At 40.4% G+C, this 25,081-nt stretch overlaps 1 protein-coding gene across 4 annotated transcripts in view; it reads left to right on the top strand.

The window, feature by feature from the left end:
• The window catches only part of Fam13b (family with sequence similarity 13 member B), an 81,448-nt gene that overhangs the window by 25,755 nt on the left and 30,612 nt on the right, over positions 1 to 25,081 (top strand). For all 4 annotated transcript variants that reach the window (XM_045132292.1, XM_045132291.1, XM_045132293.1 and 1 more), the window contains 5 exons: positions 10,922 to 11,076; positions 14,063 to 14,104; positions 18,982 to 19,114; positions 21,489 to 21,553; positions 24,422 to 24,467. In XM_045132292.1, coding sequence (XP_044988227.1) covers positions 10,922 to 11,076; positions 14,063 to 14,104; positions 18,982 to 19,114; positions 21,489 to 21,553; positions 24,422 to 24,467 — 441 coding nt within the window. The remainder of the gene's footprint in view (positions 1 to 10,921; positions 11,077 to 14,062; positions 14,105 to 18,981; positions 19,115 to 21,488; positions 21,554 to 24,421; positions 24,468 to 25,081) is intronic.

The following is a 25,081-nucleotide window of genomic DNA, read 5'->3' on the forward strand; positions in this document are numbered from 1 at the left end:
CCATCCCTCCAGCCCCTCATGGCAATTCTTGTACCTCTGCCTCCCAAGTACTGGGGTATTGAAGGTGTGTGCCACCATGCCTGCCTAATAGTTTTAATTGTATGGGTTGAAATGAGAAATAAGGACTGCTTGGAAAAGACCGAGTTGACTGGACCTTGTATGGAATCTTTAAGTGAATACAAAGCCTGTGGGGTAGTTTGAAGATGGAGGTGATGATAATGGTTGTTAATATATTTGAGAAAGCAGAGCAGCATTCTTCACAAGCTGGAGTTTGGAGAGCAGGCATTTCACAAGGTCCTAGAGAAGGGAATTACAACAGTCAAGTAAAGAAGAGATGTAAGTATGGATGAGGGTTTTCTGTAAGCAGAGACAGCTGCATAAATAGGCCAAATTCAAAATAGCTCATGAACAGAATAGGATGTTGGTAAGGAGAAGGTCAAGTTGACATGTGTATTAGTTGCTTTCTTGTTGCTGGGACAAAATACCTATTCAAATGCAGTTTAAGGAAGGAAAGTGTTTATTTTTGGCGTAAAATTTCAAGGGGAAGTGTCCACTATGGTGAGGAAGGCATGGGAGGCCTGAGCAGGAAGTTTGTGTCACATCTTATTAGTAGAGAGGAAATAGCAAGAGAGAGAACACCCAGTGGAGCTGGACTATAAAACTTTAAGTCTTTCCTTCATTAACACACTTCCTCCAGCAAGGTTTATGAGGTCAAAGAACATTTTAAGGTATGAGGTCAAAGAACATTTTCCCGTCTTTCATGTGTATGCTTAATAGTTCATTCAGCTCACCCCCTCCCCCATGTAGGGTCTCCCTCTCTAGCAATTCACTATGCAGCCTCAGGGTAGCCTCATCATGGAAATCCTTGTACCATTGCCTCACGCCCCGCTTTGAATCAGTTCTTACTGGAGGGAGTTAGATTGGGGGAATAAGATGCACCCGCTCTTGCTTGTTAATTTTCATAGTGTTGATGGAAATAATGAAAATGCCAATTACATAAGCTTATTGATTTGAATATGCTGTATTCTATATAGGGGAGTATAAGGATTTCATAGTTTCTTTTTTTTTTTTGGTTTATTTTTATTTATTTATTTATTTGAGAGCAGCAGACTGAGAAAGGAAGAGGAAGAGAGAGACAGAGAGAGAGAGATAGAATGAAAATGGGTGCACCAGGGCCTCCAGCCACTGCAAATAAACTCCAGACACATGAGCCCCCTTGTGCATCTGGCTAATGTGGGTTCTGGGGAATCGGCCCTTGAACCAGGGTCCTTAGGCTTCACAGGCAAGTACTGAAGCACTAAGCCATCTCTCCAGCTCAGTTTCAGTTTTTCTTTTTCTTCTTTTGTTTTTGGTTTCTCAAGGTATGATCTCACTGTAGCTCAAGCTGACCTGGGATGCATTATGTAGTCTCAGGGTTTTAATTGTATGGGTTGAAATGAGAAATAAGGACTGCTTGGAAAAGACCCAGAGTTGAGTGGACCTTGTATGGAATCTTGAACTCACAGCGATTGTCTTTCTTCTGCTGCTATACCACTACTATACCCAGCTTGGCTTTCTTAGTGTCTACGGACTTACTTTTTTTTAAATTTAAACATTATTTTTATTTTCTATATTTTATTTATTATTTGAGAGAAAAAGTCAGAGAGAGAGAGAATGAATGGGCTTGCCAGGGCCTCCAACCACTACAAATGAATTCAAGATGCATGCACCCCTTTGTGCATCTCACTTACGTGGGTCCTGGAGAATTGAACGGGGATCCTTTGGCTTTGCAGGCAAATACTTTAACTGCTAAGCCATCTCTCTACCCTAATAAAAATTTTTTTTTGACAACTTCCATAATTGTAAATAATATCCCTTGGTAATTTCCTCCCTTCCCCCACTTTCCCCTTTGAAACTTTACTCTCCATCATATCCCCTCCCCCTCTGAATCAGTCTTTCTTTTTATTTTGATATCATCATCTTTCCTTCCTATTATGATGGTCATGTGTAGGTAGTGTCAGGCACTGTGAGGTCATGGATATCCAGGCCATTTTGTGTCACCTCTTCTGCAGTGGGCCCTGAGCCTTGGAAGGTGTGATAGACATATTTTAGTGCTAAGCACTCCTCTGTCACTTCTAAGCGCCATGGTGCCTCCTGAGTCATCCCAAGGTCACTGCCATCAGAAAAGAGAAGCTTCTCTAACTAAAAGTGAGAGTAGCATTAATATATGGGTATGATAATTAAGAGAAGTGCTTACTAGGCAGTTTGGTGAGCATAGTATGTACATTTAGCCAGACAGCAGCAGATGTTACACCTCTCAAGGCTATGACTACCCCTGTTGTAGGTTTTCAGTATATGGGATGTATTCCCTCCCATGGAGTGGGCCTTCAGTCTAATTAGAGGGTGATTGGTTTCCCCCATAACAGACATGCCACTATTGCACCCATTCCAGCAGGATTTTTCAGTATCCATGTGGTCCAAGTATGTGGACCCTTCATTAAAAGGGTCTTACTGTCTATTCCTCGTGGGAAAGCAAGGGCCTTGGCAATGGCCTGTAATGTTTTTGGGGTATCAGGAAACTCCCTAGCCAACAACTCCCTGGAAGGTATTCCATCCCTGGCACTGAAAATTTCCTAGTAACAATCTATGGCTCCTGAGTGTTCCGTTGTCCAAAAAAGTAGGTTTCCTGATGACTTACTTATAACCTCTTAGACTTTGATTAGCCATCCCTCCACTTTTTCGTTACTCAGTCTCTTCCCCTGACCTCACTTAGGCCTTTTCGCCCCCATTAATCTGTTCTTCTACTTACATATATATAATACCATCCTATTAAGTACCCCGTCCCTCCCTTTCTATTCCCTTTATATCTTCTTTCTAGTTTACTGGCCTCTGCTACTGAGGTTTACTCTGACTCACATAGAAGTCCAGTCATTTCTGGCTAGAATCCACATATGAGAGAGTACATGTGATGTTTGGCTTTCTAGGCCTCGGTTACCTCACTAAATATAATGCTTTCCTGATCCATCTGTTTTCCTGAAAATTTCATAACTTCATTTTTCTTTACCACTGAGTAGAACTCCATTGTATAAATGTGCCACATCTTCATTATCCACTCATCAGTTGAGAGACATCTAGGCTGGTTCCATTTCCCAGCTATTGTGAATAGAGCAGCAGTAAACATGGTTGAGCAAGAATCTCTAAGGTACTGAGATGAGTCCTTAAGATATATACCCAGGAGTGCTATAGCTGGGTCATATAGTAGACCTATTTTTAGCTGTTTAGGAACCTTCACACTGATTTCCACAATGGCTGGAGCAGATTGCATTCCCACCAGCAGTGTAGAAGGGTTCCTCTTTTTCTGCATCCTCTCTAGCATTTATGGTCATTTATTTTCATGAGGGTAGCCAATCTTGACAGGAGTGAGATGGAATCTCAACATAGTTTTAATCTACATTTCCCTGATGACTAGGGATGTAGAACATTTATTTTATTTTATTTTATTTTATTTATTTTTTTTGTTTTTCGAGTTAGGGTCTCACTCTGGCTCAGGCTGACCTGGAATTTACTATGTAGTCTCAGGGTGGCCTCGAACTCTCAGCGATCCTCCTACCTCTGCCTCCCGAGTGCTGGGATTAAAGGCGTGCGCCACCACGCCCGGCTTTTTATTTATTTATTTATTTATTTAGAACATTTATTTTAGATGTATATATGCCATCTATTTTTTTTCTTTTGAGAACTCTGTATTTAGTTCATAGCCTTTTTTCATGGTAGGGTTTCACTCTAGTCAGGCTGACCTGGAATTCACTATGTAGTCTCTCACGGTGGCCTCAAACTCGGTGATCCCCCTACCTTTGCCTCCCAAGTGCTGGGATTAAAGGCGTGTGCCACTATGCCTAGCTCCATAGCCCATATTTAAAATCAAAATTTTAAAATATTTATTTATTTATTTTATTGTTTTGGTTTTCCAAGGTAGGGTCTCACTGTATCCCAGGCTGACCTGGAATTCACTCTGTAGTCTCAGGATGGCCTTGAACTCATAGCAATCCTACCTCTGCCTCCCTAGTGCTGGGATTAAAGGCGTGCGCCACCACACCCAGCTTAAAAATTTTTGTTTATTTATTTAAGAGCAAGCAAGAGAGGGAGAGAGAGAGAGATTGGGTATGCCAGGGTCTCCAGCCTCTGGAAACGAATTCCAGATGTGTGTGCCCCCTTGTACATATGGCTAACATGGGTCTTGGGCAATTGAACTGGGGTCTTTAGGCCTCCTTGGGCAAGCACTTAACCGCTAAGCCATCTCTCCAGCCCTTAAACATTTTTTTATTGATAACTTCCATAATTTTAAACAATACCCCATGGTAATTTCCACCCTCCCCACACTTTGCCCATTGAAACTCCACTCTGTCCATCATATTCCCTCCCCCTCACTCATTCTCTATTTACTTGTTTACTTATTTATTTAATAACTTACATGACTGTAAATGATATCCCATGGTAATAATGCACTCCTTTCCCCCACTTTCTTTGAAATTCCATTCTCCATCATATCCCCTCCCCCTCTCAATCAGTCTCTTTAGTTTTGAGGTCATGATCTTACCTTCCTGTTTTGATGGTGTTGTGTACGTAGTGTCCAGCACTGTGAGGACATGGATATCCAGTCCATTTTGTGTCTGGAGGAACATGTTCATAGCCCATTTTTTAATTGAGTTGTTTGATTTCTTATTATTTAAGTTTTTGAGTTCTTTGTATATCCTAGATATTAATCCTCTATCAGATTTATAGCTGGCACAGATTTTCTCCCATCCTGTAGGTTGCCTCTTCGTTCTATTCACAGTGTCCTTTGTCATACAAAAGGTTTTTAATTTAATGAGGTCCCAGCGGTTAATCTGTGGTTTTATTTCTTGAGCAGTTGGGGTTATATTCAGAAAGTCTTTGCAAAGACCAATATGTTGAAGAGTTTCCCCTACTTTTTCCTTTAGCAGCTTCAGAATTTCAGGTCTGATACTAAGATCTTTGATTCATTTGGACTTAATTCTTGTGCATAGGGAGAAAGAAAGATCTATTTTCATCTTTCTACAGGTGCAAATACAGTTTTCCCAGCATCATTTGTTGAAGAGGCTGTCTTTTCTTCAATGAGTATTTTTGGCATTTTTGTCAAAGAACAGGCTTACATCTGGGTCCTCTATTCTGTTCCGTTGATCTACATGTCGGTTTTTGTGCCAGTATCATGCTATTTTTGTTATGGCTCTGTAGTATAGGTTAAAATCAGGTATGGGACCAACAGCCTTATATTGTTGCTCAAAATTGTTTTGGATATTTGAGGGTTTTTTTGTGTTTCCAAATGAATTTTAGGATTGATCGTGTGATTTTTGTCCATCATTTATGGATTTGTGTATGTTGAACCATCCCTGCATGTCTGGTATAAAACCTGGTCAGGCTGAATGATCTTTCTGATATATTGTATTCTGTTTGTCAATATTTTGTTGAGTACTGTTTGTTTTGTTTTTTTGAGGTACGGTTTCACTGTAGCTCTGGCTGACCTGGTATTCCCTATGTAGTCTCAGTGTGGCCTCGAACTCATGACGATCCTCCTGCCTCTGCCTCCCGAGTGCTGGGATTAAAGGCGTGTGCCACCACACCCGGTTTGTAATTTTCTTTGTTTATTTTATTTTTTTTCTTTTTAAATCTTTGTGTGGTTTTGGAATCTGGGTAATGCTTCGTAGGAGTTAGAATTCCTTCCTTTTCTATTTTATGGAAAAGTTTAAGAGTATTGATGTTAGTTCTGGGAAGGTTTGGTAAAATTTACCAATGAACCCATCTGGGACTGGACTTGATTTAGTTGGGAGATTTTGTTTTGTTTTGTCTTTGAGGTAAGGTTTTTCTTTAGCCCGGGCTGACGTGGAATTCACTACATAGTCTCAGGCTGGCCTCAAACTCATGGCAGTTCTCCTACCTTTGCCTCCCAAATGCTGGGATTAAAGGTGTGCGCCACCTTTTTTTAACTGCTTGGATCTCCATACTTGCTATAGGTCTATTTAAGTGGTTAATCTCCTCTTGATTTAATTTAGATAGGTCATAAAATCAAGGAAATCATCCGTTTCTTTCTGATTTTCAAACTTAGTGGAATATATGTTCTTATAGTATGTCCCTATGTTTTTTTGAATTTCTCTGTTACCTGTTATGATGGTGCCTTTTCATCTCTAATTTTATTAATTTGTGTCTCTTATCTCTTTTCTTTTGGTCAGATTTGCTAAGGGTTTTATCAATCTTGTTTGTCCTTTCAAAGAACCAACTCTTTGTTTCATTGATTCTTTGGATTGTTTTTTTGTTTCTATTTCATTAATTTCTGCTCTAATCTTTATTATTTCTTCCCGTCTACTGATTTTTGGTTTGCCTGGTTCTTCTTTTCCCAATGCTTTAAAGTGAAACAATTAGGCCATTTACTTGAGACCTTTCTAATTTCTTAATATAGGTACTTAAAGCTATAAATTTCCCTCTTAGGACTGCTTTCATTGTGTCCCAAAGGTTTTTGTATGTTGTGTTCACATTATCATTTGACTATGAATTTTTTTATTTCCTTCTTGATTTCTTCATTGACCCTTTCATCATTTAGTAGTGTATTGTTTAGTTTCCATGATTTTGTGTATGCTGTATAGTTTTTCGTATTGATTTGTTCTTTGATCCCATTGTGATCAAATAGAGTGCAAGGAAGGAATTATTTTAATTTTCCTGTATTTGTTACGACTTGTGTCCTAACATAAGGTCTGTTTTAGAGAATGTTCTGTGAGCTGTGAAAAGAATATGTATTTTTTACAGCATTTGATGAAATGTCCTGTATATATCTGGTCTGTTGAGCATTCCAAGTCAGCTTGTGACCAAGTGAGACCCTTCTCTCATGAACAACAGGAGAGGAAACAAAGCCACTATAGAGCAAGAGGCAACAAATGACAAGCCCCAAATATAGTTTATTTAAGAATGGCAAGTCCAACAATCCATCAGATTTAACATATAATTTACCCTGACATGGAGGGTGCAATTAGCGCTTCCGATTCAAGCCTATATACCAGTCTTATTTGGAAGTTACTGACCTGGTGTAATCCCAGTTACCTTTTGGGGTTGGCTTTGGTCTTAATTATGCTGTGCTGTGGGCTCAGGTAGGCTGCCTGGGTCAGTGAGTTTCTGCTCTATTCACCTGTGCCGGGTGCTGTGTAGGTGAGCTCCCTTCCCCAGGTCTCTGGTGCTTGCTGGCGCTTGGGGGAGGGGGAGCTGTGGATGGTGGCTGATGTTCTGCTGTGGTCCACATGATTCTCTTCCTCAAGAGCCACCCGCTTGGTCACTGCTGTCCTCTCTTTACGTTTCTTGAGTTTGCGATGAGTTTCGGTGTGAGTGGAGAATCCCCTCACCTGGCTTTTCCTGCTGCTCAGGGTGAGCCTTCTGTTGGCTGGAGATGCTCTGAATCTCCTACTTCTCTGCTGCCGTTGATAATTTCTTATACACCTCACTTTTTAGTAAAAGAATGTTTGGTTTTGTTTTTTGCTTTTTCTCCCCTAGGTTGCTTTGGTGTGGTTCATAGCCACCATCTTAACCGGAAGTCTCTAAGCACTTTTTGTTGTTGTTTGTTTGTTTGTTTGTTTTTGAGGTAGGGTCTTACTCTAGCTCAGGCTGACCTGGATCTAAGCACTTTTGATTGTACAGATAAAATGATTTTTAAAAAGTGATATAACATAGTTTAAAATAGAATACTTATGCTAAAAATGTGGTGCACTGAAAAGTTATTCCTCTTGAAAAAGCCAGTTTTTAATTCAGTCTTGGGTGGCACATTTAATCCAAAATATTTGGGAGGCTTAGGCAGGAGGAACGTAAGTTCAGGCTTCTCTTGGGGTACAGAATGAATTAAAGTGGCCTGGGTATCTTAGTAAGACTCTGCCTTATAGTAAAAATAAAAGTGCCACCTGAAAAAAAATTTTTTTTAAAATTTTGATATTTTGTGGGATAGGGACTGGTGAGATTGCTGAGCAATTAATGCCCTTGTCTGCAAAGCCTAATGACTCAGTTTTGATTCCCCTGTACCCATGTAAAGCCAGATGCACAAAGTGGCACATGCATCTGGAGATTATTTTCAGTGACTGGGGGTCTTTTTCTTTATATATCTCCACTTCCATACACACACACACACACACACTCAATTTATATACTTTTTTTTTTTTTGGTGTTCTACCAAAAAGCTTTTAGTGAGTAACATTAATTTCCTTTTTTTGAGGAGGGGCCGAGGTAAAGTCTTCCTCTAGCCCTGGCTGACCTGGAATTCACTGTGTAGACTCAGAGTGGACTCAAACTCAGTGATCCTCCTACCTTTGCCTACCTAGGGCTGGGATTTAAGGCGTGCACCACCACTTAACCCAGAGCTTGCTGTTTTTTTCATGAGTTCCAGCAGTCTGGTGTCTCTGCTTCTCCATGAGACTGTGGTTACAGGTGTATGTGGTCACACTCAACTATTTAATTTGGTTTCTGGAGATTCAATCTCCCTTTCAGTCCCTCATCCTTGTGCAGGAAGTGTATTTAACTTGTAGCAATCTCCCCAGCCCCAAAATGGAGCATTTTTTTACCTGTTCCCTTTCCAACCTGGGCCAGTTCACCTCCCTTTATTCAATCTAGATTCCCACTCTAGGCAAGTCCCCTTATTTATGCCAAATTGACTAAGGGCACTCTCTTGGCATAGCTCACTATAGCCCAACTCCTGGATATAAGCCATCCTCCTGCCTTAGTCTCCTGAGTAGCTGGGACTACAGGTGTCACTACCTTACCTGGCCCCAAAATGGGGCATTTTCTCATTGTTATCACTACGTATAGCATGTGGTATTTTTCCTGATAAGACAGTGTCCTGGAATCCTGACAGAAAGCAAAACTGCAGTCAAAACATAATTATATTGTAATGTTAATTCATATATCTAAATTGGTAACTGCAGGCCTTTTCATAATATGTAGGCTACTGATACACTTTCTTCAAAATGTTGTGTTTGCTTTGGGTTGTGGCACACACCTTTATTTAATCTCAGCACTTGGGAGGAAGAGGTAGGAGGATCGCCATGTGTTTGATGCCACCTTGAGACTACATAGTCTCCAGGTCAGCCTGAGCTAGAGTGAAACCCTACTTCACAAAACAAAACAAAAATGCTGTGTTCTAAGCTAGTTGTGGTGGTGCAAGCCTTTAATCCTAGTATTTGGAAGGCTGAGGGAGGGGGATCTTTGAGTTTTTGAGGCAAGCTTGGGCTACATAGTGAGTCAGCTTGAGCTATAGAGTAGGACCCTGGCTCAAAAGATCAGTAAACAAAGCCGGGCATGGTGGCGCATACCTTTAATTCCAGCACTCGGGAGGCAGCGGTAGAGGGATCGCTGTCAGTTCGAGGCCACCCTGAGACTCCATAGTGAATTCCGGGTCAGCCTAGGCTAGAGTGAAACCCTACCTCGCAAAACAAAACCAAACAAAAAAGACCAGTAAACAGCAGTTAAGGCACTTGCCTGTGAAGCCTAAAGATCCAGTTTCAATTTCCTAGCAAGCCAGATGCACAAGGGGCTCATGTATCTGGAGTTTATTTACAGTTGCTAGAGGCCCTGGTGTACCCATTCTGTCTCTCATCTGCCTCTCTTCTCTGTCTCTCTCAAAATTAAATTTAAATAAAAAAAGACTAAAACAATGTTTGATAAACATAAAAGTTAGGCCTGGGAGCTAGCTTAGCAGTTAAACAAGCAGTGCTTGTTTGCAAAGCCTGCCATTCTTGGTTTTCATTCCCTAGTACACATATATAAAGCCAGATGCACAAAGTGGTGCACGTATACGTATATCTAGAGTTTATTTGCAGTGGCAAGAAGTTCTGATGCACCCATATACTCCCCTCTGTTTCTCAAACAAAAAAACAAAAATAATAAGCCAGGTGTGGTGGTACGCTCAGGTTGAGGTAGGAGAATACTATGAGCTACCCTGAGACTAAATCCTAGGTCAGCCTGGTTTACAGCAGAGACCCTAACTCCAAATCAAAACAAAACAAAAAACAAAGAAGTGACTTACTGGTTGTGGTGGCCCATGCCTTTAATCCCAGCACTGGGGAGGAAGAGGTAGAGGATTGCCATGAGTTTGAGGCCACCCTGAGACTACATGGGGAATCCAAGGTCAGCATGAGCTAGAGTGAAACCCAACCTTGGAAAACTACAAAAAAATAAAAAAAGAGAGAGAAAAAGTGGGCTGGAGAGGTGGTTCAGCAGATAAGGCACTTGCCTGCAAAGCCTAATGATCCAGGTTTGATTCTTTAGTACTCATGTAAAGCCAAACACAAAGTGGTACATGCTTCTGGAGTTCATTTGCAGTAGCTAGAAGCAATGGTGAGCTCATATTCATTTATTCATATTTTATCCTTGGAAACAAACAAAATATTTTCTTTCTCTATTTTTTTTGAAGTAGGGTTTCACTTTAGTCCTGGCTGACCTGGGAGTCACTGTGTAATCTCAGGATGGCCTGGAACTCACAGGGATCCTCCTACCTCTGCCTCTCCAGTGCTGGGATTAAAGAGGCGTGTGCCACCACATCCGGCACTTTTCTTTGTTTGTTTTTTTGAGGTAGGGTTTCACTCTAGCTCAGGCTGACCTGGAATTCACTATGTGGTCTTAGAGTGGCCTCAAACTCACATTGATCCTCCTACCTCTGCTTCCTGAGTGCTGGAATTAAAGGCGTGCACCACCACACCGGCTAGGGTCTCACTCTTGACCCAGGCTGGCCTCAAAACTCAGCATGATCCTCCTACCTCAGCCTCCCAAGTGCTTAGATTATATGCCTGGCCTGTAATTTTCTTCTATATGCAAGTTGGCAAATTTGTTTAAAAATTTTTTAAATACTTAATTTTTTAATTTGTTTTGTTAAATTTAAATTTTTGATTTCCTTTTATTTATATAGGTTAATGAACTTTCTGAGGAAGAAGATGAAAAGCTGGAACATATAGAAGAACTTCCAGAAGAGGGTACAGAAAAATCGGATGACATGCCAGAGGTGGTACAACTAAGGATGACTGAAAACATCCTAGAATCAAATAGGGTTACAGCGTCAACAAGGTAAATAGTTAAGTTGAATGAGCTTGTAGCTTTTTCAGTTTTTTTGTCTGTTTGTTTGTTTTTCAAGGTATGCTCTTTCTGTAGGCCAGGCTGACCTGGAATTCACTATGTAGTTTCAGGGTGGCCTCGAGCTCACTGCGATCCTCCTACCTCTGCCTCCCAAGTGCCGGGATTAAAGGCCACCACGCCAGTTTTTTCTGGCTTTTTGAGGTAGGGTTTTGCCCTAGTTCAAGCTGGCTTGAAATTCACCATGTAGTCTCAGACTGTTCTCAAACTCACAGTAATCCTTCTACCCCTGCCTTTCAGGTGATAGAATTTAAGGTGTGTGCCAACTTTAGCTTTTTTTCTTTTTTTCTTTTTTTTTTTTTTTTTTGAGGTAGGGTCTCACTCTCACTCTAGCCCGGGCTGACTTAGTTTCTGGGTGGCTTCAAACTCATGGAAATCCTTCTACCTCTGCCTCCCGAATTCTGGGATTAAAGACATGTACCACCATAACTTTAGCTTTTAAAAACACTTTTTTAAAAAGCTATATAATTTTTTAAAATTATTTATTTATTTATTTGAGAGCGACAGACACAGAGAAAGACAGGTAGAGGGAGAGAGAGAGAATGGGCGCGCCAGGGCTTCCAGCCTCTGCAAATGAACTCCAGACGCGTGCTCCCCCTTGTGCATCTGGCTAACGTGGGACCTGGGGAATCGAGCCTCGACCGGGGTCCTTAGGCTTCACAGGCAAGCGCTTAACCGCTATGCCATCTCTCCAGCCCAAAAAACTATATAATTTTTAATGATGACAAATATAAGCAAAGTAAAAGATAAAAAGATATACAGTAAATTTAGCAAAAAAGGTTTGAATAAGCCAGGCATGGTGGTGCACACATTTTATTACAGTGCTTGGGAGGCAGAAGTAGGAGGATCACCATGAGTTCGAGGCCACCCTGAGACTACATAGTGAATTCCAGGTCAGCCTGGGTTAGAATGAGACCTTATCTCAAAAAAAAAAAAAAAAAAAAAAAAGATTTGATAATACATGATGATATGTAACCTCATTTTGTATTTTTGTTTATTTTTATTTATTTATTTGAGAGCGATACACATACAGGGAGAAAAAGGCAAAGAGAGAGAGAGAATGGGTGTGCCAGGGCCTCCAGCCACTGCAAATGAATTCCAAATGCATACACCCCCCCTTGTGCATCTGGCCTATGTGGGTCTGGGGGAATTGAGCCTCGAACCGGGGTCCTTAGGCTTCACAGGCAAGTGCTTAACTACTACGCCATCTCTCCAGCACCTGTAATCTCATTTTAAAAGAGTTCCCACAATTTAAGAAAAAGCCAAGCAGGAAGGAGTGTTTAGAGCAGCCAGAGCCATGAGCACTTCATGAGCACATGGGTCATAAAAGAAGAGATCCACGCACTCCTCCATGCCCTCAGGACACTTAAAAGGGGATTGATAGCATCTAGAGCAGGCAAAATGCTGCTGAAAAATGCTGGGATTAAAGGCATGTACTACCATGTCCCGATGAGTATTCCATTGGTAATGTAAAATCATTCAAGCAGTAAACACAAATTTGAACTGTATGTAAGATCAAGCTCAACAGTAGTGTTTGCCTAGTGTGTATAAGATCCTAGGCTCAACTTGTGGTAATAGACAAAAAAGGAAAAGAGTTTTGGCCACACATGGTAGCCAGCACTTGAGCAGTAGAAGCTGGAGGAACACTGCAAGTTCAAAGATACCTGGTATACATGTCAAATTCTAGGCTAGCCAGGGATATTAGGCTGGGTATAAAATTCTAGAACTTTGGAGATAGATTTGCTAGAGAAGGTAGTGCCTTGGTTAAATTGACTTGTATTCCCTTTCCCCCCAGTTTTTTTTTTTTTTTGGTGGAGGAGGGGTGAGGAATGAAGTCTCACTCTAGCTCAGCTCAGGCTAACCTGGACTTTAATACCCTGTAACCCATGCTGGTCTCGAACTTATGGTGCTCTATCTATCTACCCAGCCTCCTGAATACTGCACAATCATGATGACCTGAGTTCAAAAAATAAAAAAATCAAAGTACTTATAGGTATGATATATAAATATGTATGTATATATAAATAAGGTAGTTACTATACTACTGCTCATGATGGTGATGTTATGTGTAAACCTTAAGTGTGTACAGCCCTTTTTTTTTTTTTTTTTGGGTCAAGGCAGGGTCTCACTCTAGACCAGGTTGATCTGGAACTTTGTACCTCATGACTGACCTCCAATTCATAGTGATCCTTCTACATGTCTGTTTCTGTGCCAATCCAGCCCATTTTTTTAAAAAAAAAATATTATAACTATTTTTATTACAGAAAGAGAGAATGGGCACACCAGGGCCTCTAACCACTACAAATGAACTTCAGGTGCATGTGCCACCATATGCTTCTGGCTTACATGGAATCTGGGGAATTGAACCTGGGTCCTTAGGCTTTAAAGGCAAGTGCCTTAATCGCTAAGCCATTTCTCTAGCTCTGAAAGTTTCTTTTTTAAAAAATTGTTTATTTTGCTGGTTAGATTGCTCATGGTTAAGGCACTTGCCTGCACAGCCAAAGGACCCAGCTTAAATTCCCCAGTACCCATGTAAAGCCAGATGCACAAGGTGGCACATTGGGAGTTTGTTTGCAGCGGCTGGAGGCCCTGGTGCACCCATTCTCTCTGTATCTGCCTCTTTCAGATAAATAAATTAATTTTTAAAAATAGTTATTTGCAAGTAGAGAAAGCAACAGATAAGGGGATAGTCCTTCCAGGGCCTGTTACCACTGCATTCCAGATGCATGTGTCACTTTGTGCATCTGACTCTCTATCTCACGATTCTACCTCAAAAAAAATTATCTTATTAGTGATGTCACTCAAAACAAAATTTCGTGCATGTTGTTCTAGTTTCAGATCAATGTAATTGTAATTTTCAACACACTTTATAGTTTCTTAGTATTGTAAATTTTTAGAGTAAATTTCTCTTTGATTGCAGTGCTCATATGTCTCCAACCAGCATTGTACCAGCCTCTGAGAAGTAAGTAGTATGCTTATAGAAAACGATTTTTAAAAATTTATTTGCAGCAGAGGGAGTTGGGAATGAGTATGCCTGGGCCTCTTTCCAATGCAAATGAACTCCAGATGTATGTGCAGCTTTGTGCATTTGGCTCTACGTCGGTACTGGGGAATTGAACCAGGGCCATAAGGCTTTGCAAGCAAGTGCCTTTGACCAATGAACCATCATCTCTCCAGCCCTGAAGGCAAAATTTTAAGATTTTAAAGTTTCAACAGGCTATAGAGAGAAACATGTATTTATTGTGCTTATTATAGAGGAAACATAGGCAGTAAACTTATTTTTTATGCAGATAAAATGAATAAAAGACAAAGCATTCATACCTCCTAATATTTATAATAATAAAGATGGGCATTTTTTTATGGTTTAATTTTTTCTTTTTTTTTTTTTGCCTAGATTAGCCTCAAACCTATCCTCCTGACTCAGTTTCCTGAGTGCTGTGAATGCTGGCGTTTGTCATCATGTCCAACTTAAGATAAAGTTTTGTCTTTTTTTTTTCTTTTTAAAAATTTATTTTTATTTATTTATTTATTTATTTATTTTTATTAACATTTTCCATGATTATAAAATATATCCCATGGTAATTCCCTCTCTCCCCACCCCCACACTTTCCCATTTGAAATTCCATTCTCCATCATATTACCTCCCCATTACAATCATTGTAATTACATATATACAATATCAACCTATTAAGTATCCTCCCCTCTTCCTTTCTCTACCCTTTATGTCTCCTTCTTAACTTACTGGCCTCTGCTACTAAGTATTTTCATTCTCACGCAGAAGCCCAGTCATCTGTAGCTAGGATCCACATATGAGAGAGAACATGTGGTGCTTGGCTTTCTGGGCCTGGGTTACCTCACAGTTTTGTCTTTTAAATATTATTTATTTATTGGAAAGAGGCAGAGCAAGAGAATGGGCGTACGATAAAGGTTCTTTTTGTTTGCTTTTTTGTTTGTTTGTTTGGTTTTTCAAGATGGGGTCTCATTCTAGCTGTAGGCTGACTGGAATTCACTATATAGTCATAGGGTGACCTCAAACTCTAAACAATCCTCCTACATCAGCCTCCCAAGTGCTGGGGCTAAAGTTGTATGCCACATCACCTGGCTGAGATAAAGTGTTTTTGTTGTTTTGTCTTTAAATATTTTATTTTTACTTATTTAACATACAAAGAGAGAGAGAATGGGTGTGCCAGGGCCTCTGGCCACTGCAAAGGAACTCCAGATGCGTGTGCCCCCTTGTACATCTCGTTTATGTGTGTCCTGGGGAATCGGACCTGGGTCCTTTGGCTTTGCAGGCAAATGCCTTAACTGCTAAGCCATCCCTTCAGCCCTGTTTTTTTTTTTTTTTAAGATTATTATAATATTTTTTTAAAAAACACTTTTTTTGTTGTTCATTTTTATTTATTTATTTGAGAGTGACAGAGAAAGAGGCAGAGAAAGAATGGGCATGGCAGGGCCTGCAGCCACTGCAAACAAACTTCAGACATATGCTAATGTAGGTCCTGGGGAATCGAGCCTAGAACCGGGGTTCTTAGGCTTCACAGGCAAGCGCTTAACCGCTAAGCTATCTCTCCAGCCCTATTATGATCTTCTGAAAATTTAAAATATTGATAGAGCTTCCTTTAAAAATATGAATAGTAAGGCCGGGCATGGTTGTGCACGCCTTTAATCCCTGCACTTGCGTGGCAGAGGTAGGATCACCATGAGATGCCACCCTGAGACTACATAGTGAATTCCAGGTCAGCCTGGACCAGAGGGAGACTCTACCTTGAAAAACTAAATATATACATACAAATATATATATAACTGTAAAAATATATAAAACTAAATATACACACACACATATATATACATATTTGTGTGTGTGTATATGTATATATATGAATGAATAATAGTGAGGTGTGATGGTGCACAACTTTAATCTCAGCACTTGGGAGACATAGGAGGATTACTGTGAGTTCGAGGCCACCCTAAGACTACGTAGTGAATTCCTGGTCAGCCTGGGCTAGAGCGAAACCCTACCTCAAAAATTGGGGGGGAAAAAGTATGAATAATAGAGCTTGGCATGCTAGTGTGTACCTATAATCCCAGTATTAGTGAAGCTGAGACAGCAGTTGTGCTATGAGTTATGTCCTAAGGCCAGCCTGGGCTATCTCAAAAAAAAAAATAAAGACAAGCACATATACATGACCTAGGCTTGGTGGCACATATCTGTAATCCCAGTATTTGGGAAGTGGAGGCAGGAAGATCAAGATGTTAAGGTTATCCTCTTCTGCATAAGGTGTTTAAGGACTGCCAACCTTGGGCTACAGGTGATCCAGCCTCAAAAAGAGAATAGTCATCTGGGTGTGGTAGTGCACACCTTTAATCCCAGCACTTGGGAGGCAGAGTTAAGAGAATCCGGAGAGTTTGAGGCTACTCTAAGACTAAATAGTGCTTTCCAGGTCAGCCTGAGCTAGAGTGAAAGCGGGGGGGGGGGGGGGTTTAAAAACGGGGATGGGGGACAGACAATCAGTGTGTATGAATGAGTAACATTCTTAGAGTTTCTTGTTTTTGTTTTTTCGAGGTAGGGTTTTACTGTAGTCCAGATGCTGGATTAAAGGCATATGCCACCATGCCCGACATTTTATGCATTTAAAATTTTTTTTTAATTTATTTGAGAGAGAGGGAGAAAGGCAGATAGAGAGAATGTGGGTGCACCAGAGCCTCCAGCCACTGTAAATGAACTCCATATGCATGTGACACCTTGTGCATCTGGCTTAAGTGGGTCTTGGTGAATCAAACTTACCTCCTTTGGCTTTGCAGGCAAGCGCCTTAACCACTAAGCCATCTCTGCAGACTGTATTTTATGCATTTCTTTCTACACTTTGTTTTACCAGATTACTTGTTACAGTTTGTGTTGCCGTATACCCAGTTAGGGCGACTAGATATGTTGTTTGTAGCATCTTAGGAAGAACAGTTAGAACAGCTATGGAACAGCACCTATTTGATCCGCAGTGCAGCATAGATCATGATCTTAAGAATTTACAGCATCATAGGAAGGAGGAAGTATTAATTGTAATGGAGAAAGACCTAATAGCCAGTAAGAAACTTTTACTGCTATTAAAGTTATAAAATTGTTTTAGGACAGGTGTGGTGGCGCATGCCTTTAATCCCAGCACTTGGGAGACAGAATTAGGATTGCTATGCGTATATACTTAACATTGAAAAAACTCATGATTTTTCTATAAAGTATCTTTTTGTTTGTTTGTTTTGAGGCAGGAGGATCAGGAGTACAAGGCTTACATAGCAAGTTTGAGGCCAGGTTGCATTGCATAAGACCCTGTCTCACAAAATCAAAGAACTTCTGGAAAGATGGCTTAGCAGTTAGGGCGCTCACCTGTGAAGCCTAAGGACCCAGGTGTGACTTCCCAGTACCCAACTAAGCCCAGATGCACATGGTCGTGTATGTGTCTGGTGTTTGTTTGCAGTGGCTAGAAGCCCTAGTGTACCCATTCTCTCTCCCTCTCACATAAAGAAACAAAATGTTTTTTTTTTTTTTCAAGTCAAAACATTAGACACAGTCTATTCAAGAGGCATTCATACTGTGACAGGCATGCAATGATGAGATAGCAAATTGACCTCATTCTAGTGCATGAGGTCATTTGAGTGAAATTGCGAACACAAACATCCTTTGCTGTTTGAGTTGTTATCCTTATTTCTCGCCTCTATCCCACTCATAGGATTTTGTTAGATTAGTTATGTGTCAGTTAAGTATATGTTTAACTGTATATTGTTAATCCAGACTTACAGCTGGCCTGTTAAACCTTTTGTTATTTTTTACTGGAATGGAGGAAAGAGGAAAGACTTGCCTCCTTTCCTGTTACCTCGGCCTACACACACACACACACAAGTGTGTGTGCATGCGTGTGTGTGTGTGTACATATAAATGCTTCCCTTAGAGACCATAATAAAATTATTTTCATATTTTTATATATTAATTTGTATTTTAGAGGCAGATGTGAAAGACACACCCAAATTTGGAAGATTCATGATTAAGTAGGAGATAGATAATTGGATTGAATGATTGATTTTTGAAGATTTTAAAAACTAACTACTACAGCAATTGCTAAGTGAAATAATTGATTAAATGAGATAATTGTTTTGGAAGTTTTAAAAAATACTTATTTCTATTTGCGAGAGAGAATGAGCATGCCAGTGACTCCACCCACTACAAACATACTCCAGACACATGCGCCACCTTGTGCATCTGGCTTACATGGGTCCTGGGGAATCAAACCTGGGTCCTTTGGTTTTGCAGGCAAACACCTCAACCAGTAAGCCATTGCTCCAGCCCTTTTGTTTTGTTTGGTCTGCTTTGGTTTTTGAGGTAGGGTCTCACTCTAGCCCAGACTAATCTGGAACTCATAGGCTGTTCTCAGACTTGCAGTCCTCCTTCCTCTGTGCCTCCTCGGTGCTGGGATTAAAGGCATGCGCCACTATGCTGTGCTGAAGATTTTTTTTAACTGACTAGAATATTTGGTATTAAATGGAAACTCAGGCGATATGAAAACTGGTTGGAATGATAATTTTAGGAATGCCATATGGTACATCTATAGCTGGGGCTACATAATAAGATTTTTCTCTTCAAACCAACAAACTATACAACTCTTCCCCTACCTCCCACCTCAAAATCCTATAAGTAAAAATTTTTGGATGCTCATTTATTTTATCCTCCTGCCTCCACTTCTGGGACCTGGGGGTTACATAGCAGTAAGGCAACCACACTGGACTTTGATCATTATTGATTACATATTCATGATTGGTGGATCTGATTTTTTTTTTCTTTATCTTCATTACTAGGGTTAATGCTGCTGATGACATTACTAATGCCACTGATGATAACATAGAATGTTCAAAACCTGTGGCTGGCACTAACTTAGACAATGAAGTTATGCAGCAAGATTTTATATTTGAGGATCAAGAAAATAACCAGGTATGAAGTGTGGAAAACGGACTCTTGATTGTTTTATGTGTTTTTTGATAGCCTAAGTTAGAGTTGAGTAGTTTTACTGGTATATTTATTTGTCTCAGTCATAGTCCCCTAAGAATATACATTTTTTCATAGAATTTAGGAACCATAATTGGGTAGAAAGTTAGGTCTAAAACACATCATTTAAAATTATTTCTTGTGGGGTGTGGTGGTACACGCCTTTAATTCCATACTCAGGCAGATGTAAGAGGATCAACTATGAGTTCAATGCCACCCAGAGACTACAGAGTGAATTCCAGGTCTGCCTGAGTTAGAGTGAGATCTCTCCAGCCCATCCCCACTCTTCTTTTTAACATAAATATTACTGGACTACTGAAGAAATAGGGTTTCATATAGTTTATTCATAATATCTGTAACTTTTAAAAATTTTTATTGTATTTCTGTTTATTTATTTGACAGCAAAAGAAGGGAGAGGGAGGGAGAGAGAGAGGGAGAGAGAGAGAATGGGCACACCAAGGCCTCAAGCCACTGCAAACAAACTCCAGACACAGATGCACCCCCTTGTGCATCTGGCTAATGTGGGTCCTGGGGAATTGAACCTGGGTTCTTTGGCTTTGCAGGCAAACGCCTTAACCACTAAGACATCTCTCCAGCCCCTCTGCAACTTTTATTTACCTTCCTCACACTCCCTCTTCTCCAGCTCCTGCTCTGCATCCTGACTTTTTAGTCTCAGGGTAGTCTTGAGATTAAAGGCATGTGCCACCCTGCCCAGCTAATTCTGACTTTTAAGAAAGTGCTTTATTTATTTGCAAGGAGAGAGAGAGAAATAATGGGTACATCAGGGCCTCTAGCCACTGCAAATGAATTCTAGATGCATGCGCCACTATTTGCATCTGGCTTTATGTGGGTATTGGGGAATCAAACCTGGGTCATTAGGCTTTGCAGGCAAATGCCTTAACCACTGAGCCATTTTTTCCAGCCCCAACAATGTTACATTCTGGTTCATAAAGATTGCTAAAGTCTGATAGATCCGTGGTTTCACATTGGGTTTTTGAACTCCTTTACTCTTTTTTTATTTTTTATTTGAGAGTGGCAGAGAGAGAGAGAGAATGGGCGCGCCAGGGCCTCCAACTGCTGCAAACTAACTCCAGACGTGTGCGCCCCCTTGTGCACCTGGCTAACGTGGGTCCTGGGGAATCGAGCCTTGTACCAGTGTCCTTAGGCTTCACAGACAAGCGCTTAACCGCTAAGCCATCTCTCCAGCCTGCCTTTACTCTTAAAAATTATTAATCTTAAGGGTTTTTAAAAATTTTTTTGAAGTAGGGTCTCATTCTAGCTCAGGCTGACCTGGAATCCACTATGTAGTCTCAGGGTGGCCTTGAACTCATGGCGAGTCTCCTACCTCTGCCTCCTTAGTGCTGGGATTAAAGGCATGTGCCACCATGCCCAGGCTCTAGTAATTTTTGAGTCACCCCAGTGGTCACCCGCCATCTGAAAAGAGCTTTTTTTTTTCTTCAAAGTTTTAAAAAGAGAGAGAGAGGGAGAAAATGGGTGTGCCAGGGGTTTCAGTCACTGCAAAGGAATTCCAGGTGCATGTGCCACCTTGTGCATCTGGCCTATGTAGGTCCTAGGGAATTGAACCTGGGTTCTTTGGCTTTGCACACAAGTGCCTTAACCACTAAGCCATCCCTCCAGCCCTAAGAAGCTTTTCTCTAATCAAAAGTGAAAGTAGCATTAATAAGTGGGTATAATCATTGAGAAAAATGCTTGCAAGGCTGTTTGGGCATATGCATTTAGCCAGACAATGGCAGTTACTACTATCCTTGGGCTCCTGACCTCCCTCACCATAGGCTTTTGACAAGGCTTTCAGTACCAGGCATTATTCTCTCCCAGTCCAATAACAGAGCTGTTGGTTTCTCCCATAACAGATATGCCACTGTTGCACCGGTTGGCACATTTGGCCTGAATGGCCAGTCTTAAGATTTGCAGTGTTCATTGCTGTCTACCACCCTTGATGACTTTTCTCTCCACTAGGGCTACATGCAGTGTAGCTTTTTCCAGCTTTCTGTCAGGTGGTCCACAGGGAGAAGGTTTTCAGCACAGTTCCAGCTTGATTTCTCAGTGACTTTGCAGCCCAAGCATATGAAGTTTTCAGCAATAAGGTCTTACCATCTAGTTCTGGTGGGAAACCAAGAGATGTTTGCAATTTTGAGGGAAGATATATTACTCTGTTTAGAGAACTGCCAGTAACTTTAGACTAATGGCAAAAAGGGGGTGTTTGACTAACTTGTAGTCTGATGTCCTTATTTAGGTTAGCAACTTTCTCTCATATAACTCTTGTGAACTCTGGTGATACAATAGTAGTATTCCTTGTCAGTCTGTAGGTATACTGTTAGAGCCATGCAGTGACCATGGTGACAAAGAAGATGGCTGTCCTAAGAGGTAAGCACTTCTTTCATTGTTGCATATAAACATTTTGAGTGTTGAAAGCCCTTCATAGATTTTGAACTGAATTTTTGTCTGAATATACCTATGTAATTATAAATTATAATTTAGGTAATCTCAAAAAATTCAAGCTTGGCCAGGTGTGGTGGCACACACCTTTAATCCAAGCAGTCTGGAGGCAGAGGTGGAAGGATTGCCATGAGTTTGGGTCAGCAGTGAGTGTCAGGTCAGCTGGGCTAGAGACCCTGTTTTGAAAAAAAAAAAAAAAAAAAAAAAAAGATGAGGGGCGGGGACTGGAGAAACAGCTCAGCAGTTGCATTTACCTTTTCAAAGCCTATCAACACTGGTTCAGTTCCCCAGCACCCATGTAAAAAAAAAAAGTGGTGCATGCATCTGGAGTTGTTTGCAGTTGTGCACCCACCCCATCTGCCTTTCTCTCCTTTTCTCTCTCTCTGCTTGTGAGTAGATATAATTTTTTAAAAAACTTTTCAAGCTTATCTTAATGATAGGCATAAAGCATATTAAATATCATAAATATTTAGAGTTACCTAACTTCAGATAGAAATTAGTTGTAGCCATGGAAATACCACAAACTAACTTACAAGTCATTTGGGAAATGTTTTTTTTTTCCAAGGCAGGGTGTCACTAATGCACTCACTCTATAGTCCCAGTCTGGCCTTGAACTTATAGCGATCCTCCTCCCTTTGCCTTCTGAGTGCTAGGATCAGAGGCATTCACCACCACACCTAGCTCCCTTCTACTTATTGTGTCCCATTATAACTATAGGCATTTGGTGTTTGTTTATCTTCCTGGCTAGCTATAGAATAGGGAGATGGCCGAAGCACTGAGATTGCACCCAAAGGTAGTCTCCACAAATAGCAGCTTTTCAAGTAGAAGCTTTGTAGAGTGTTTTTTCAGTGAAATAGAAATTTTTCAGTCACTGGGGTCTTGGTACCCTTTACAACATTCTTTAGAATGCTGCAAGAAGTATATTTTCTTTTTTAATTTTTTGAGAGAGAGAGAAAAGGCATGCCAGGACCTTCAGCTTGCTGCAGACGAACTCCGGACATGTGTGCTCCCTTGTGGCACATGTGTGATATGCACTTGTGCCACTGTGCATCTGGCTACATGGGACCTGGAGATTTGAACAAGAGTTCACAGGCAGGCACCTTAACCATTAAGCCATCTCTCTCCAGCCCAAGAAGTATATTCCAACTTCCTTAGGAAAGATGATTTGGTACTCTGAAAATACAAGTAATGAAGTTGCAAACTTGCAAATATTGAGATCCAAACCAGCATTACCAATTTGCTTATAGTCCATTGGCCAGGATAAATGTTGTTAATGCTATATTGTCTCTTTCAGTCATTCATAGGTAACCTATTCTCTAAGGGTAAGTGAATTCTTTGGAGCCATGTCTCTGGAGTGTCCTCATACTCTGAAGGTCCACAGATTTCCTGCTTACAGCAGTTCCTTGTGCTTCCTTTCAGGAGGCAGGACTGATCATCTTCCAGCCCAGGGAGTTTTGGAGCTATGGGCTGAAGATATAAGATTAACAGCATTAACAGGCATCCCCAGAATGATGACATCTGGATATGGTAGAACAATAAGGATCCATTTAGTGAGGACCCAATCTTTTTGGAAAAGCTTTTCCTCTTCAACTTGTGTATAGGTTAGCAAACTTGTTTTTAGATCCAGAGTGCCTTGGTTAGGTGGATTACATTTTGCATGTTTTAACATTTCATGTTTCTCAAATTTAGGTGATTAGTTTTTTGGTCAATTAGAGCAGAATCTAATTCATTCAACCATTAACTTCCACAAGCAAACTAAGACCTTGAGCTTGTCAGGGAATTTAGTTCATTTCTCATGCTAGCCTAGGATAAGCTACTTGTGAATATGAAGAGATGACTTTATTTAAATCAAGGCCTGTCTTCCATGTGCACACTACCATTAACTACCAGTAAGAAGTAGCTTTTACATGTATTATAAATTACAGACGTCAGGGCTGAAGAGATGGCTGAGCAGTTAAATGTGCTTGCTTGCAAAGGCTGGCAACACAGTTTTGATTCCCCAATACCCCCATAAAGCCAGTCGCACAAAGTGGTATGTGCATCTGGAATATGTTTGCAATGGCAGGAGGTCTCAGTTTGTCCATTTTCTCTTCTATACCTGCCTCCGTCTGTCTCATATAAATAATAAAAATAGGAAAATAGATGTCTTTGGGGAGAAAACTGTCCCACTCTAGGCAAATTGATAATATATTGATAGCATATGCTCTGTTGATGGCCAAGTAAGTAGAGATCAATTGTGACAACATGTTATTTTTTGTTTGAGGGACTAAAATTTAAAAGAAATTTTCCTTTTTATGTTTTGACTAAGAAGAGTTTAAGTACTTCTTAAACTGCTTTGGATTACACTATAACTTTGTGATATAATAGACTTGAAGGACAGATGTATACCTCTTCAAAAGTTGTTTGCGTTGGGAGTATAAATATAAAATTATTGGTTAAAACTAACATATTTTATCAACTCTTCCATTATGCATCTATTCTTTTTGGCTTCTATACTATGGATTTTAATTTTCAATTTATAAAGATTTTTCTTTTAGGGGGTGGTTTTCTGTATGGAGGGGATGGTGGGAGTGTTAATTTACTTTTTCCATCTGAAGTGATTCTGTGGATCTTTTCAGTATTGTGTGATTCTCAGATATAGGGCTCCAAAGAATGGGTACAAGCCCTGTTGTGGTTTTCTCCTCTCAAATGTTAAGTGCTGAATACATTGGGGAAGAAAAGAATATAGGTAAAAAGTATGTAATAGTTACTTTTTAAAAATTCTTAATACACTAATTACTTTACATGTGTTTTTAGGAAGGAGCATTTATTTGACAGTGATAAATTGCCACACTTGTTTCTGGTAAGAACTATTTTTATCTTAAAGTTCTTAAAAATGTTGCTTAGGATTAACATGTTATGCCTGGCCTTTAACTCTTGCATTGGATTAGTTAAAGGAGATGTAAATATAAATACTCATCAGATGTGCTACAGTTGATAGTAACTCTTTTGCTACTGTTGCAGTCAGGTTCACATTGCTGGTAGAAATCACCCAACCAAGAGCAGCTTGTGGGGAAAAAAAGAGGTTTATTTTGGTTTACAGGCTTGAGGGCACACTCCATGCTGGCAGGGAAAACTATGGCATGAACAGAGGGTGGACATCTCCCCCTGGCCAACATAAGGTGGACAAAAGCACCAGGAGAGTGTGCCAAACACTGGTGAGGGGAAACTGGCGGTAACACCCATAAACCTGACCCCAACAATACACTTCCTCCTGGAGACATTAATTCCCTCAGCTGGGAACCTAGCCTTCAGAACACCTAAGCTTATGGGGGACACCTGAATCAAACCACCACAGCTATTTTTGATGATTGTAAGATTGTTACGGAAATTCTTTCTTAAACTTGACATTAAATGTAATCTTCCAGTAAGACAATATAAAACTGCAAATTTACATTTAAAAATAGCTTGGGGACT

This window comes from Jaculus jaculus, chromosome 13, assembly GCF_020740685.1.
Source record: "Jaculus jaculus isolate mJacJac1 chromosome 13, mJacJac1.mat.Y.cur, whole genome shotgun sequence".
NCBI classification, from domain to species: Eukaryota; Metazoa; Chordata; class Mammalia; order Rodentia; family Dipodidae; genus Jaculus; species Jaculus jaculus.